Genomic DNA, 16,353 nt, shown 5'->3' on the forward strand with positions numbered 1-16,353 from the left:
AATAATGAGTCAGTTAAGCCAAAAGCAAATGTTCCTTCAACCAACCAATGCTACCTGCATTACAGCCACGCTGACAAGCTCCAATTATTTATGTGGTGTACTTCATTTACAATAAGAAGCACAAGTTGCCGTGTACTGAAACAACAAACTCCTCTTACTGGCCCAACATAAGCTACCCTGCAGTATTCTGAGTAACTGGGATCTGTAGGTGATTTCGTAATTCAGGAAAGCCAGAACGACCAACGCACTGTTTGGGGAGTAATTCCTATTTGTGTCACGATTCTAGACTGAGGGCCAGAAACTCCCCACCTCACCCTGCCGTCAGTATCACATGACCTTAGATCATCTAACTGGGTCTGTTCCCTGGTTTTATAAACTAGTGTCAACACTGAGACCCTCCCCACCCAGGAATTATGAGGGCTGAGCAAAATACTGTTTGTCCAAGCACAGCACGTTGTACTCTGCAACACAATCAGAAGGTCCAGTGTAATGAATCGGGGGCCGGGGGGGGGGGGGGAGTGTGGGGGCTGCATTCTGAGAGATGCACGTCTCAAATCCCACCACGCTGCCTGAGCTCTCTCCTCTCCTGCTTCTCGCACCCATTCCACAGACCCACAGCCCTTCACTTGTACTTACTAGTAGCTCGTCCATGCTGGTTTGGCATTTTTCCAAGTTGATCCGCTTTATTGCCACACGTTCTTGCCTGGGTTTGCATAGGGCAGCCTGAACCACAGCAGTAGCTCCGCTGCCTGAAAAGAAATAGAAACAACATAAGCTATCAAACACTTTCTGGTAACTATTCACAACACCCCCCTTCACCACTATCTTTTTTTAAAAGGTCTTCTATTCAAAGTATTCAAAACATTACTATATGGCATCTTTTTACAGAATTTCTTAAGTAGGAAATAATTATCTGGAGGGAGGAAAAAAGGAAACACTGGGCTTTTCTACAGGATAAAAGGGCTGAGCTTCCCAATCCAGGAAGGTGACCCCATCAAAAGAGCTCCCTTGGATACAGTGCGTTTACTGCCGCCCACAGCAAAGGGACATGAGCATCAAGCACAACCCTGCACGGCAGCCATCGCCATCCTCAGGTCCTGGTATTTTCTAACATCAGTGCCTTTTAAACAGCTCAGGCTCTTCTTCCACGTCAGCCCAAACCAAACCAAACCAAACCTCTTCAGCCTGAGCTCCTCAGGGTTTCCATGAGGTACTGTGGCAACTCACTTATCTGCTCTGAGCACCCTTGGAGCCTACTTCTCTTGCGCTTGCTCTACAATTAGAAAAACAGAAATCAACCTGAGTGGAAAGCGGGACTTCCAAGGATGCCAAGCAAAAGGATGCAAATGTGTAATTACGAAAGCTTGTCGGCATTCACGTGAATTGAATTTCCTATTCCTAAGGTTTCCCGATCGCTACCTAATGCACTCAGACCCCTAGGAGACCGAGTCATGTCGTTATTCATATTTTTAAAAGAGCAAAATGTAGACATGTAATGATTTGTGGCAGAGCACAGAGAGCTCCTAATCGGATTTACTAGTATTCCACGGGGGCAAAAGAGACCTCTAGGTTAAGGCATCTCCACTCTGCAAAGAATAACAAAGATCTCCTTCCAAGACCGGCGATGAGAAGCACAGCCTGTGCTCAGGACTGTGCAAAAGGGGCCCAGGAGTGACCAGATACCATCCTCCTTACAGTTTTGCTTTTTCCAGGCACTACTTCTCCAATCAACTATCTTCAAAGGGGAGAAGGAGCATCTTTTGGCCACAAGGAAGAGATCAGCGCTAGGTTATCTTACGTATGTGACAGGAAGGCAGGACATTTCTAGTGCAGACCCAGGCTTTACCCCTCAAGGAAGTGCACGAATGGGGGTCTGTAGAGCTGAAGTTCTGCCCTTCCTCCTGCCCTGCAGCCTCATGGTCAGCTCTGGGCCCTAACTGACCCGCCCACTCCAGCAGATCTCCCTAACGCTCCAAAGCCAGGTCTCCAATGTCAAGATCCCCGCTGCAGGAAGTCCAACCTGTGTTCGCTGAGGGTCATGCTGACTTCCACTGCACAGCAGGCACTTCACTCAGACAATTCTCCCTACAAGCCTCTGCTCTTTATTAGCCTCGTTTCATATGTGAGAAACTGACCCATGCGGCTGATAAGTACCTGAGTTGGGACCTGAGTCAGGTCGCCAGACCCCAGACTGTTTCCTACTTCACACAAACCACAGCACACGCTCCCTTCCTCCCTCCCAGCTCTGGCCTTGCTAAGGAAATATCCTCTTCTGTCCTATATGGTTGAAGAAAAGAGAAACGGCCGAGAGGGAAGGTTCCTGTGGGCCTCACTCTCTCTAGAGTTCAGTTCCAGGAGCGAGTGCTGTTGTCAGAGGGAGCTGAGAAGGGCCTCCCTGTCCCTAACCTCACTGCCTGCTCCATCAGTGGCTACTCCCAGGCCCGCTGGATTGGCCTCACTGGCCCTGCAGATCACAGCGTGCTGGGCTCAATCCAGAATGCTCCAGATACCAGCGCCAAACACTACAAAGAGCCTGCTGATAACAAAGTGCATTTTTCCAGTCAAGGTCTCCAGAACAGCAGACTGTGGCTGAAGGAGCAGCAGCACAGAAAGGGACAAGGAGCTAGTTAGCACTGGGTCTGGTACCCAGCAGAGAAGTCAACAAACATCTTTAACCAGCTGCTGATGGGAAGTCCGTCTCAGCCCTACCTGTTGTAAATCTCCCTTCAATCCCACCCCTCCCACCTTAATCCACATTCCAAACATTCTCAAATCAGGGGGACTGAAAAACAGGGGAACGGAAACCAAATTCCCAAAAGGATAAAACAGGTGCATGTAATATGGGGCTACCTCTCCTAGCCAAGTCCTTGGCTATAAAAGCCTCCTGACTTCCACAGACGCATGCAAGACTATGGATACAAATACGAATTCTACAAAGCGGGCGGGAGTAGTGGGAGGACGCTTTTATTAAGAGCTTTACAACTGGAGAATTGTTATTGCTTTACGACAGCTGGCTAAAGAACAACTGGCAGCTCCTCATCTCCATAGAGAATAAATATGAAACGTCATGACCGGAGATGACTGTTTAACCATTCACTGGACAATTTGGGAGACCCTGCTTTGAGTCCAAAGATTTCCTTCAACTAAAGAGAGAACAAGAACAGTATCAGAGGTGCAGGGAGCCTTAAAGACCATCAAGTCCAACCTTCACTTGATGAATGAGGAAGGGAAGGGAAGAGACCTCTCAACCAGAAACCCAATCGGCCAGCCTCCAGAGCAGTGAGAAATAAACTGTTTAAGGCACCCATTCTTTGGTATTTTGTTATGGCAACACGAACTGACTAATCCAAAAGCCTCTCAGTGTCTATTTTAAGTCACTGTCCCTCTGTCACCCGTGCTAAATAATGCCATACAAACTAGAACTTCTCAAAAGCCTTCTAATTAAGTTTACAGCAATAAGAGGCAAGATTCAACTGAAGGGCCTCTGGTATAACCAGGCCACTATAGTGACCAAGTCTGAGATTAGCAAGACCCTTGAAAAGCAGGTTAGACGGGGATTCTATCCAACCCTGGTCCTTATTCCTTCCGTAATGTTGGGCCTAATTTCCCTCCAAACCTCAGCTTCCTCGATGGGCCTAATAAAATATACTTGTAAGGCCTAATAACTAACGTGCTGCACATCCCTGAAAACATCAACTCAATAAATGTTCGGTTCTCTCTCTCTCTGGGACTCATTTCTGCATCTGCAACATGAAAGAGGGAGACTCTATCTGAGTATATATGGCGCCCAAGGGAAAAGGGAGAGGGAAAAGTAGCTATGACTATTTCCCTTTGCTTACCAAAAACATTCAGTTGGTTTAAAAGGGGGAGGAGGCTAAACGGAATATCAGAAACCGAAATGATTTCTAAGGTCTCCTACAGCATGAAGAGTCTAAGAGTCTAAAATATAAGAGAATAACCCAGAAAATTCAGGAACAGCTATGAATTAATATTCTAAGGTTAAACTTCTCGCTGCTAATGTACTTTACTAACCTAAAAAATGGTTTTAAAAAACCTTTGTCCATCCAGAGCACATGAGTTCATATCCTAGCCCCGCCACATATGAACTAGCTGCTTATCTTCGGATGACTTTCTCCACTTCCCCATGCCTCAGTTTCTTCATTTATAAGATGGCGATAATAGCACCGAGCTCATAGGGTGGCTGTGATGATCAAATGAATGAATACACTGTAAGCCCCTAGAACTGTGCCTAGCATATAGGAAGCACTAATTAAATCTTAGCTAGTATTACCCCTCAGGGAAATTCCTCCAGGTCAACTTGTGTCCTGCCAATTTGTCGTTTTAATGCTACATAATATTTCATTTTGCTGATGTACCACAATTTATTCAGCCCTTCTTCTGTTGGTGAGTACTCTCTTTATTGCAAGTTTCTCACCCTCCCCCCCCATAAGAACAACGTTGCAATAAACATCTGGTAATGTTTAAAATGTAGATTAATTTACAAACATTTCTTTATGTTAAAGTTAAGACATAAAGTAACCCATAAAAGTCAGGATTTTAAAAATAAACCAAATAAAAAGGTATATTGCATTAGCCTCTGACATGAATGGTGACCAGTAGGAGAAGTTCTGTCATCACACCCCACTTAAATGAGGAGCTGCAGGCCAGAAGTTTAATAAGCATTTGCCCATCTCCTGAGCACGTGAAAGGACTCCTTCATGATATGCTTACCTGTCCTTTCTCGGCGAATATTAACTTTCTCAGGGCTGTCTCGGCCTTTCTCTTTGGAGGTGCTGGCTGGTGGTGTGTAGTAAACAAAACCAATGGCTTAGGTCCAGCTGATGATTTCTTCCAGCTCTCTTTACCCAACTTACTCTATGCGCTCTATTTATATCATGTGTCCAACCTCAAAGCCCCTGCAGCCAATGAGGTCACATGAGGGCCAGAAGCTGGCCTGGGTGTGAATGGACACACGTGAGCTCTGCAGGGGTGCAGGTGCCGCCCTGCGTGTGCCCATTGTCGCTATGTGAGATGGCTGACCTAGCATGGCAAGAGTCTGATTTTTGCAGGAAAGCTGAAAATCCAGAATTGTGTGTGCGACCTCCCAATGTGATAACGTTAGCAATTCATTTTTTTAAGTATTAAAATACTGCGAGTCACATAAAAGCTTGCTGTAGACTGTGATTTGCCTCTCTGCGTTACTGCTATTTGGCTTCAGAGGTATACCCTTCCTTCCTGGGTGGTCCAATTTTTAAATTATTTGTTAGACAACACATATGAAGTTGCCATTCTTCTAGACAAAAATGATCACATTTCCTACGGTTCAACATAATACCGAAGTGGACGCGGATCCATGGGTCCAAACTGACTTACTACATGCTGCCGCCCACCTCATCCTACTATTTCACACAAAGAGAAAAGTACCAGAGCTACTCGTCTGCCATGTGATGTGTGCTGTGTGAAAGGAACATGTGCACAGTAAACTCTCACGTCAAACACAAAGAACAGAAACAGTGAGACGGGTGTTCTGTGCCATTTGTCACACGATTCCTTTACAAAACAGACGCTACGGCTGGCCTGTCTGGGAAAATGGTACACAGAGTTCATGTACACACTGCGCTGGGTGCAGGAAAGCCACGATTCTCAAGGCAGCTACAAACAGCTGATCCTCCCAAGTGACCTGGCCTGTGTTACAGCCGAGCTGGCTGAGTTATGTCCCTCTGCCTCCGTCAAAAGAACCAGTTAGTAGAGCTTCCTTCTGAGGTTGCTGGAGCATACATATTTAGGGAATAAATAAATAAATAAATAAATAAATAAATAAATAAATAAATAAATAATAAATAAATGCCAGGGTGAGGTAGAGAAATGGCCACTCAGTGAATATACTTGCATTTCACCCCTCCCCTGGATAAACCCCCTCTCTTGGGAAAGCATGGCTTGCTAATATCTTCAGAGATCACAGACCTCACACCAAAGAAAAGCAGCACTTACGTAACTCAGCAAGAACCATCCGACAGCACAGAAAAACAAAAAGTAGCCTGGGGTTCTGATCATAAGAGAGATAGAAGGAAACTGGTGTGTGGAATCAAATTGGAATGAATGAAATGTCAATAAACTCACCTTGAACCTCAAGCTACATCTAAGCCAAAAAATTGAATTTAAAAAAATTGAAAAAAATCTATACTCTATTTAGTACATAGAATAGTAAGGGGGTGGATTGGATTACCTAACATGAAGAAAATCACTAGAGATGTCATTAGGAGGTACGGTGAAATTCCAAGCACCAGGTTAAGAGGGAATGGTCTGTAGGTGATAAGGAGCTGCTACAGAGCAAACTCTAGTTTCCATCTAATTAAACATGATTAATATTGGGATTTACTCCTAGTCACTTTTTGTTTTCTTAATGACACACATTAGCTAAAAAAAAAAATCACTCTGTGAATATATTTATTTGCCTGCTAAGAAAACAACAATTAGTCTGAAGAGCACTCAGAGGCAGACCCCCTCAAAGGTGAAACTGTATTGTAGGATTCTAGTCCTAATGTTGACGCTGACCAACCTGAAACTTGGGGTAAACAGAATCGCCATCAGTGATGGCATTTATTTTTCAAGAAAAAGACTGTCCTGTTTTGATTGAGGAGGGGCACCCAGGTGTTGACAGCCTAGTCCCAGGGACTGGCTATGATTCACTTGAGATGCTGCTACCTTCCTTAACAACACCAAGCAGAGTTAGTCGCGTCCTCTCTGCTCCCAGAGATTCGCTACTGCCTCGTCGTAGGACTCACATGCTCGTGGAGTCTCCCTCCACCTCGTTACTCCTAGAACCAGCCCTTCCACAGAGGCCCCTGGCCACTGCTCAGCATGTGGGAGTCACACGAAATGAGGCAGGCTAAAATAAAGCAGGGCCTTCCGTGATTCTCCTGCAGTATAAAGAGGTGATATAAAACACCTAACAACGTGGAGCGGTGACAGATAGGAGCTGATGACAGCCCTCAAAATCCACCTCAGGAAACACCACATCAGCCCCTACGCTGCAGGAGGGACACATTCCTACAGGGCAAACTGGACTTTTATACTCATTTAAAGGTCACTTTGAAGTCCTTGCACCCTGCAAACTCAAAGCCCCATGATCTGGCAGGGCTGAAAAAACTTCCTGTTCTGTTCTGAGGGGGCAGCAACAACTCTCAGCAAAACCCACTCGTTTTACTGATTAAATCGACCAAGTAGAAGCCAACATTCCACAAAGGAATGTCCATTGCTATTCACACAGATAAACAGATACACCCACTGGCAAAGGCCAAAAGACACAAATGACCTGGTTCTAATATGGTACGATGGCTGCTCCAGTCTTAAGCCTGGACACGGGAAGGGCTCTAAATGGAAAAGGAAGAGCCAGTATCTACTCTGACATCAGTTGCATTCACCCCTCCTCAGCTACACGCATGTTGCCTTTGTATGAAGAAGAAAAAGGTATCCCTCTGAACGACAGCAACCTGGGAGTGCAAGGCCTGAAGAGTAGACAGCACAACTGGGAGGGAACCTCCTCTCTCCAGCAAACTGCATCAGAGCTTGTTGGGCTGAACTAGGGTTAGATGTTCAGCTCTATGGGCAACGTATGACCTTGGTGGCCTTTGGTCAAAGATTAACATACCCAAAGCCCCTATTCTTTATAAAAGAAAATGAGTAAAGTTTGTTTCTAAGCCCCAGGACAACAACTCAAAGAAATAGCCCCATGAGAAGGCCCTGGATTAAGACAGATTTTCTCAAAGCCTCTGAGACTGGGTAACTACATTAGAAACACCTAAGATATCCTATATAATAAAAGCCTAATATGCAAATCAACCAAACTGCAGAAGGACTAGCAGAACAACTGGTCGCTATTATGCACACTGACCACCAAGGGGCAGAGGCTCAACACAGGAGCTGTCCCCTGGTGGTCAGTGGGCTCCCACAGAGGGAGCCACTCAGCCAGGAGCCGGGCTCACAGCTGGCTGGCGCAGCGGCGGTAGCAGGAGTCTCTCCCACCTCTGTGGCAGTGCTAAGGAGCAGTGAGCCAAGAGGTAAGGAGCAGCAAGCAGGTAGGTGGTAAGGAGCGAGGGGTCCTGGACTGCGAGAGGGATCCCGGACTGTGAGAGGGCACAGGCTGGGCTGAGGGACCCTCCCCCACCCCCCACCCCACCCCCAGTGCACAAATTTTGTGCACAGGGCCTCTAGTCTGTTTATAAAGCTGATTCTTGAGCCCATGTCCAATCTACTGAATCAGAATTATTGCCACTGGAGGCCTGGAATCTGCATTTTAGTAAGTTTCTCCAGCGATTCCCCTATTCTCTTGAGAATCATGAACCCAGGATACTGGCTTCTCTCCCCTGCTTCCCTGCCAGGACACCAGGTCTTCAGAACATGTATCAGGGGCCAGTTGGGAAACTGGCCAGATTCCATTGAATATACATAAATAATTGGTTCAACAGGTGTGAGAGACCTGAAAAGACTGACAGACACAGACCAGAGTAACTTTAGGAAGCAGTACCCACGCCTAGGGCTGGGGAATTCAAAGGGGGTCTGGGGTCATCAGAATCTAACAGATTAGAGGAGACCCACAGAGCTGGGACCCAGACTGCTGAGGGGCAGGTGCTGACCCCTCGGGATCTCTGAGGAAGGACCGTCAGTGCGAGTCCGCATGAGGCTGGGACCAATTATCTAGGGCTGGCTGGTGATGGCATCTCCGAGAAGCACAGGAGGCTGGTTCCAGGATATAGAAAGATGGAGACCCAAACCCCTGCTGCTGCAGTGAAAGGCCCTTTCTGGAAGGAAGCTGACGGGAAAGGTAAGCAAACGGGATGGAGCATGTCCCTTCTCCCCTTCCAGCTTCCCAGAATTCCCCCAGCACCCCTATTAGAGTTTAACAGGCAAAGAAGAAATGTGCTTGGTACCAGCCCAATAAGCAGCCAATCTAGAAAGGTCCATCTAAGGCTTAAGACAGGCACTTAATCGGGAGCCCAGGGGCACACAATGTCCATCAGTCCAAGAGGCCGGGGCCTAGTCCAAGTTCCACCTAACAACAGCCAGGCATCTTTACCTTTTTTCAATTCTCATTTCACCCTGTTTTCAAACAGAATTCCTAATATGACCCTTTCTAATGTCTAACACTCCCCACATGTTCACTTTGTACTTCCCAACCCAGCCCAGCCCCACTGCACTTCCTCCTGGTCATGTAGTAGCTATGAGTGGGAGTCTGTGGCCAGACAGCCCCACTAGCCCTGTGACCTCAGGCAAGCTGCTTGTGTGTTTGTGCCTCAGTGTCAGCCATTATAAAAAGGGAACGACAATAGCCATCTACCTCACAGGATGGCCACTGATATTAAATGAGATAATGCACGCAACCATAATACAAATGGACGCGTCTGGCACTTAAGGGTTTAACTGTGTTTTGACTATTAATATTAATATTATAAACAGTATGATTATCCTAGATACCAAGATGGACACTAGAACTAGATCTACTACAAGTTTTTTTTTTTTAAAAAAAGCCTTTCTACCCCCTCTCCATCCCCCATCACCACGGCTCCCAGGGAGCCCCAGTTCCTGCCAGCCTCTAATGCACTCCACCTCCTTGCACCCTGCTTATTCATAGCCAGCACTGACAACTAACTACTAGACTACCTGATTCGATGTACAGAAAATTAGGGAGGGAAATGATTCACTGTTTCAGATCCACTTCTCCGGTAATCAAATCTTTGGCTACCACATCCATGAAGCAGTAGCAACTAAACAATTTCTCCTAGTTCAAGGACAGAGGGGGGGGTGGGGGGAATCCATTCAAGTTAATGCCACCCACCTGATTTGATCTCCATCTGATTTGATTTTACTCATAATCAAATTCCTGCTTATCTGGTCTCCCCTGGCAACCTGAGGTTCTACCCCCAGTTACAACCACAGAACAGGAAGTAAAGGCAAGAACCTGAGGCTCTCCCCCAAGTTACAAGCACACAACAGGAAGTAAGGGCAACCCCCACAGCACAGAGTTCTTCTCTCCCCCTCTCTTTGGACGCACTCTCACCCAGAAGCAGGGAGGAGTGATGCCACAGTCTGAAATGCCAGCAGACACGAAGAGGCATGAGGGACATGGAGTGCTGTTTCAGGAACACAAATGTCCAAAGCAGTGGAAAGCAGTGTCCTGGCGATCCCAGCGGGCCCTGAGACCATGGCTGAGTAAGAAGGAAGATGAAGAAACACCCCATGAAGGGCCCCAACAATCCACCAGGCCCTGACGGAAGCAGCAGCATGCGTTCAGCTCCTGCCTCTGCCAGCCCCACCCTGTGGGTCCTCCTAATGGAAGCCACTGGCACGATCCCACGTTACCACCAGTGGGAGCCTGGCAGGGTCTCAGGAGAACTCTCCCTCCCGTCGTCTTCGGTCTGGGTGCCAAAGTGTTAGGACTATATAAGAACTGGAAGCTGAGCAGAGAGCATCCGGGGCCACTTGGATATCCTGTGAAAAGGTGGGTGCTGATTTAGTGGGTGTGGTGGGGTCTGAGATTCCATGTGTACAAGCTTCCAGGGGATCTTTGAATTGCTAGAGCCCAGGGGATATAGCTGATAAAAATCACCCAGAAGTCTTCAGACACCCACCTCCTAACAGGGGACCAGAAAGTTTAGAAACTTCCAGACTCAACTCCTAGTCCCCTGTGGCTGCCTGGAGAGGAGAAGCAGAAGCCTGAGGAGTCGGGGATGAGAGACACCAGCCTGGGGTAGCACTCCTTGGCTTGCAAAAGTCCAGGAGGAGCAAATTCCTCTGTAGGAAACCACACTTGGGAACTTTATGTATGTGCATTAGCCCTTCAAAAAGGAAGATTCAACACTCGTCCCCTTAACTTGTAAGTTTACTACCCCATTTTTAGGTACATTTTCAGAAATTCACTACAGATGAAAGATGAGGACAACTATACTTCCCTGCCTCAATGAATAAAGTGCAATGAAACTTCAGAATTATTTCCCGCAACTATAATTTACTAGTAGTTGGGCTTCAGTTATCTAGGAATTTATTTTATTAATCCAGAAAACATGATTCCTCAACTATCCTGGGTAAGTAAAAGTACACAGTAAACAAAGTGGAACAGCCATATCACTGTATATGCTTCTAATTTAACATATATTGGGCCCCCAGTCACACTCACACCAAATAACTAAACTTGATCATAGCAATACTATGTTTAAATTCAACATAGATAAATTACCTGGTACAATATTTCCAGGAAAAGAGCCATTACAAATATTGTTGTTTTTTAATGAAAACTACTTTCTTACAGCATGAGATCCTGATATTTGTGACCATATCTCTAATAGGAAGTAGATGTTATGAGTTTTACCAGGACTTATAGTCAATCATTTATTACCTTTTTTTTTATAGCTAGGCTGATTTGATTGATAAGTACTTGTTAAATTGACCTGTTAACAGATAAACTTGTCCATTTCTTTTTTGTTTCATTTACTACACAAATAAATGATAGTATTTAGTTTTACGTCTTTGCTGTCACGTTTTGGGTCAACTAATACATCTACCTTGAACTCTAAGCTCTTAGAAGGCTAACTACATCCTTGATTTGCCGTGTCCACTGGCCAGATGACCCCTCCTCCTGCACATCTATATAATAAAAGCCTAAGCAACCACTATGGCAGAACGACCAGAACGACCAGTCACTATGATGCACACTGACCATCAGGGGGCAGACGCTCAACTCAGGAGTTGCCCCCTGGTGGTCAGTGCACTCCCACAGGGGGAACGCCGCTCAGCCAGAAGCCAGGCTCACGGCTAGCGAGCGCAGCGGCGGTGGTAGGAGCCTCTCCCGCGGTAAGGAACAGTGAGCTGAACGGCAAGGAGCAGCGAGCAGGAGGGCAAGGGGTCCTGGACTGCGAGAGGGCACAGGCCGGGCTGAGGGCCCCCATCCCACTCCCAGTGCACGAATTTCATGCACCAGGCCTCTAGTAATGTTAATAAAAAACCTGTTGGTGATTATGGCCAGGCCCTCAGGTCTAGGCTCTGGGTACAGTATACGAACCAAAATCCTGAAAAGCCCAAGTTTTAGATTCAATTAGCTTCACTTTGTTACTTCAGCCCTTCCAGGCCCAGTAAGGAGAACAAAATGGACAGACAGGTATCACAACGCCCCCACCATTGATAGAGATGGGGTGGGAGAAGTGCTTGAAGCACAGGATCTACTAGCTATGGGTGACCATTGTAACAACGTCTCCAACGCAGAGAGAATAACAGCATCTTGAAGTTGGACAGAACGTCAATTTACAGCTCATACAAACATGTGATGACAGGGAACATGTACTTATTTATTCATTTAGCAGATTTTACTGAGCTTCCAGAATGTGCCAGGCACTACTTAAGGTGCTGGAAAAGAGGCCGAGAGCAAAAAGCACCTGCCTCCATAGAGTTTACATTTTAATTGGGGGCAGGAGGGGGGTAGCAATCATAAGTAATATCATTTCATTTTGTCATAAGTGCTGTGACAAAAATATAACTAAGGCATGACATTGACTGGTGGGGGGAGCACTTGAGCTATGATGGTCAGGGAAACCTCTCTGAGGTGGTGGCATCTGGGCTGATGAGAAGGAGCTGCCATGCAAACTTCCACAGGTGAGGCGTTCCAAGAGGAGGGGCACATATATAAAGGGCCTGAAGCCCTGTCCTCCTGAAAATTATCTGGGGGGAAAAACATTTAGGCACTAAAATGGAATACATGATCACTTACTATAATCATCACTGCATTTTGTAATGAATAGTCTTTGCAAAAACTCTGCCACCAGAGCTGGTCCATCCACTAGAATAAATTCTTATTGCTCCAGATGACAATTTCAAAAGCTCGGGTCCCCATGCATTGTTCCATCAACCTCTGACATCACGAACAAGGAAGCGTGAGGTGCAAGGGAAGGAGATGTGAACACCCGCTTCCTGCCATATCCTACTTCTAAGTGAGGAGAGGCAAGCAGAGCGGGATGTTTCCACATACTGAAGAGATAGTCCTGGGGAAAGGACAGTTCAGTCACCTCTTCCAAAGGCATATTTATGTGCACTGGCTCCCATGAAGAAACATTTTACAAAACAAATATAAATATTTGGTATTTGAAGGTGTTTGTTTTTTCTTCCCATCCCACTATTTTACTTTTGGAAGCTTAAAAGAAATAACCAGTCAAATGAAACTTTTTTCATCCCTTCTTTAAAGTTAAACTATACTAAACATAATGGAAAGGAGTGTTTTAAGCATGTTTTTAAAAACCCCATTACTCAACTCTGACTGGGTAGCTCAGTTGGTTGGAATGTCGTCCCACACCCCAAAGGTTCAATTCCCAGTCAGGGCACATATCTAGGTTGCGGGTTTAATTCCCGGTCAGGGTGCCTAAGGGAGGCAACTGATCAATGTTTCTCTCTTCTTTCTCTCTCTCTCTCTCTCTCTCTCTCTCTCTCTCTCTCTCTCTCTCCCTCCCTCAAAAAAAAAAAAAATACACAACATATCCTTGTGTGATGATTTAGAAAAGAAAATTGAAAAAATAATCTCATTATCCAAACACAACTATATTCAGGGTAGCATATTATATTCTAATCTTTATTCATACACAGACACACATACAGCTAATATACACTCACATATAGAGTCATAATAATTATAGTTCTATATTATGCTATTTGCATTGTGACAGACTGTAAACATTTTTCATGCTTTTAAAATGTGTTTATAATTATACTCATTGCAACACTACATCCCAACTTGTTACTGAACCATAAATTAATGCCTTTAAGCCTAAAATTGGACATTTGAATCCTCCTTCCTCTCAGTTTTGTACAATAATTTTAAAGGGAATACAGCCGTGCCCCGCCCCCTCCCTTTGGTGCAAATAAAAGCTAAAACAATGCCAAATGCATAAAGCGTCGAGGCTCTTGTAAAATCACTAGATGTCAATGATTTGGCAAACCAAGTGAGTAAAGAGAAATACATCATTTTCATTCAGGGGTTATTCACCTAGGCTACTAGGATAACTCATAAAGCACAACAGGAAACCAGCTGAACCTGCACCAGAGAGTGTGAACTGTTCTTGTTTTTAATGAATGAACGGCATATGGACTCAGATGGGACATCACATTCTCTGCATTGTAATTTCACCACAGCCTTAGCCTTCGCCAGGTGGCTAAGCACTCTCAAGAGTCCACAGATGACACACTTATACTTTAAGGGACAACTCTCTGAATATTTTAAGAATAGTACTGCATTAATTAAAATAGTTTACTATATTTAAATGTTTGGATAATTCAGACATATAAATAACATACAGACACATGTTACACATGGAGAGAATACTATTCTGTGCTCTAAAGGTGTCCTAAGGCTTCCTAACTCCCCAATGCATGTCTAGAAAAAAATGTCACATACTCATGCAATTGCCACTTTCCCAGCTGGCCTCCAGATTCTTCATGATGGCACCGTATTTTAGGCAATGCTAAAAGTAGCTGAGTGGTGGGGGAACTTTGGGGCTTTAGCTTCAGGAAATGTTTAAAAGAAGAATCCCGTATCCCTTGATACCCCGATGCTCAAGGGGTTACACCGTCCAGCAGACATGGGGCTGGCTCCCCTGAAGCTTGTCTGTAGCTTTAAAAGGAGGCCAGGAGTCTCTGAAGACTCCCGCCAGCCACGGAGACCAAAATGGGTCACCTCTCCCATGTATTTCATTCACTGTCCTTAACATGAGTCCAACCACTTCAGGAGGATGTGTGAAGGAGAAAATGTGGTGGTATCTACAGCACAGATTGGATCCCATCGTGGGAGAACTTCTTCCCTGAAAACTGAAGGAATTGTGTTAACTGCACCTTTTTCAAAGTCACTGGTGGAGAAATGCCACTTTAAGGCATTCCATGATGAGCCCCTTTGAAACGGGAAACGTCAACCCTGGATTTTAACATTATATCGATGCAGACTTTCACATCTTCTGCCAGGGCTTCCACTGGACAGACTCCAAAGGACGTCCAAATCCTGGGACAACTGGTCTCCGGCCATATCAAATACTGCTTGAAATAATTAAGCTGTCAGCAGGGCCTGGAAATGTTTGGCTATAAGGGGATCTGGATGTCATATTATGTTTCACGATAGTATCTGACCTGCATTACAATTCCGCACGTTCTCCAGCCAGATCCAAAATGACCAAGTAGGGCCAACAACAACAACAACAAAAATGTGTATTTTCTATTCACCTTCATTTCTCTCTGGAGAAATGTTACTTTAGAATAACATTTCCATGCTTTTTTTTAAATCTGTGTTTCAAAAACTATACATCTAATTATTTAAGAAGTGGGAAAGGCTATGACTAACTAGACAAAAAAAAAAAAAAAAGCCATGGAAATATTAAATGAATGCCATTAGCCTAAGAAATCAGCACACTATAAATCTACAAGAAACATGCATACCCAACTAGCATCTCACCTCACTCTCAACTCTAAATCAAATGTACTGAAAGGACACTGCTAACTAAAATTGGAATTAAAAACTACTCGGTTCGGCTGGTTCTTTCTTTCTCATTTTTCACTGCCACCTAACCATTCAATATTCACCTTTCATATTTGCACCAGCTTATAAATAAGTAGAGGTCCTCTTCTCGGTTTTACTGTGATGAAACCCACAGAAATGTCTAACTGCCGGGAGGGAGCTCAGGGACCCAACAGTCTCCAACAGAACCATCTACTAACTCAGTCAGGCGAAGGCTTATTTAACAAACCTCTTCTATGTGGGATTGAGAAACAGCAACCAGAACAACTTCAGTCTTTGATTTATATATTTTTCATGTAAGACTCACAGTCACAACTTCAAACTCATTAAATTCAACCGACAGAACTTTCCAAGGAGTTCTTAGAGGGGAAAAAAAAAAAAGTTAGCGAGGAGTTAAAGCTCTAAAGGCACATCTCACATGGTTTACATTTTCCAGCTACACTCCCCAGTTGACTGTTAATTTCTACCTCACACTTTCATTTATTAAATAAATGATGAAAATTCCTTCCAAGATTTTCTTTTTTAAATATTTTGGATTCGAAGCCCACATTGCAGGGGCCCAACCTTGGCTGGCAGCAAGACTGTGCCTGAAAGAACAGTGCGGGGGAAACTACCCCACAGAACAAGATCTCTCTGGGAACGCTCGCAGACCCAGCGCTGCGGCACCGGGGGAGCACTGGGATATACTCCTGGGCAACCTGGGATGTTTATTCTGTCCTTATGTCAGGAAATCACAAACATGCATTCCAGGAGTTAGCCAGCTCTGGTCCTCACAAGTCCACTGGTGAGCCAGCCTCCCACCCCTCGAACCTCGA

General features: G+C 45.1%; 1 protein-coding gene across 1 annotated transcript in view; it reads right to left on the bottom strand.

Annotated features, from left to right (window-relative positions):
• Positions 1-16,353, bottom strand: part of STK39 (serine/threonine kinase 39) — a 265,976-nt gene that overhangs the window by 203,880 nt on the left and 45,743 nt on the right. The window contains exon 2 of the mRNA XM_054723077.1: positions 637-749. Within this exon, the coding sequence (XP_054579052.1) occupies positions 637-749 (113 nt within the window). The remainder of the gene's footprint in view (positions 1-636; positions 750-16,353) is intronic.

The sequence above is a fragment of the Eptesicus fuscus genome, chromosome 11 (assembly GCF_027574615.1).
Source record: "Eptesicus fuscus isolate TK198812 chromosome 11, DD_ASM_mEF_20220401, whole genome shotgun sequence".
NCBI lineage: Eukaryota > Metazoa > Chordata > Mammalia > Chiroptera > Vespertilionidae > Eptesicus > Eptesicus fuscus.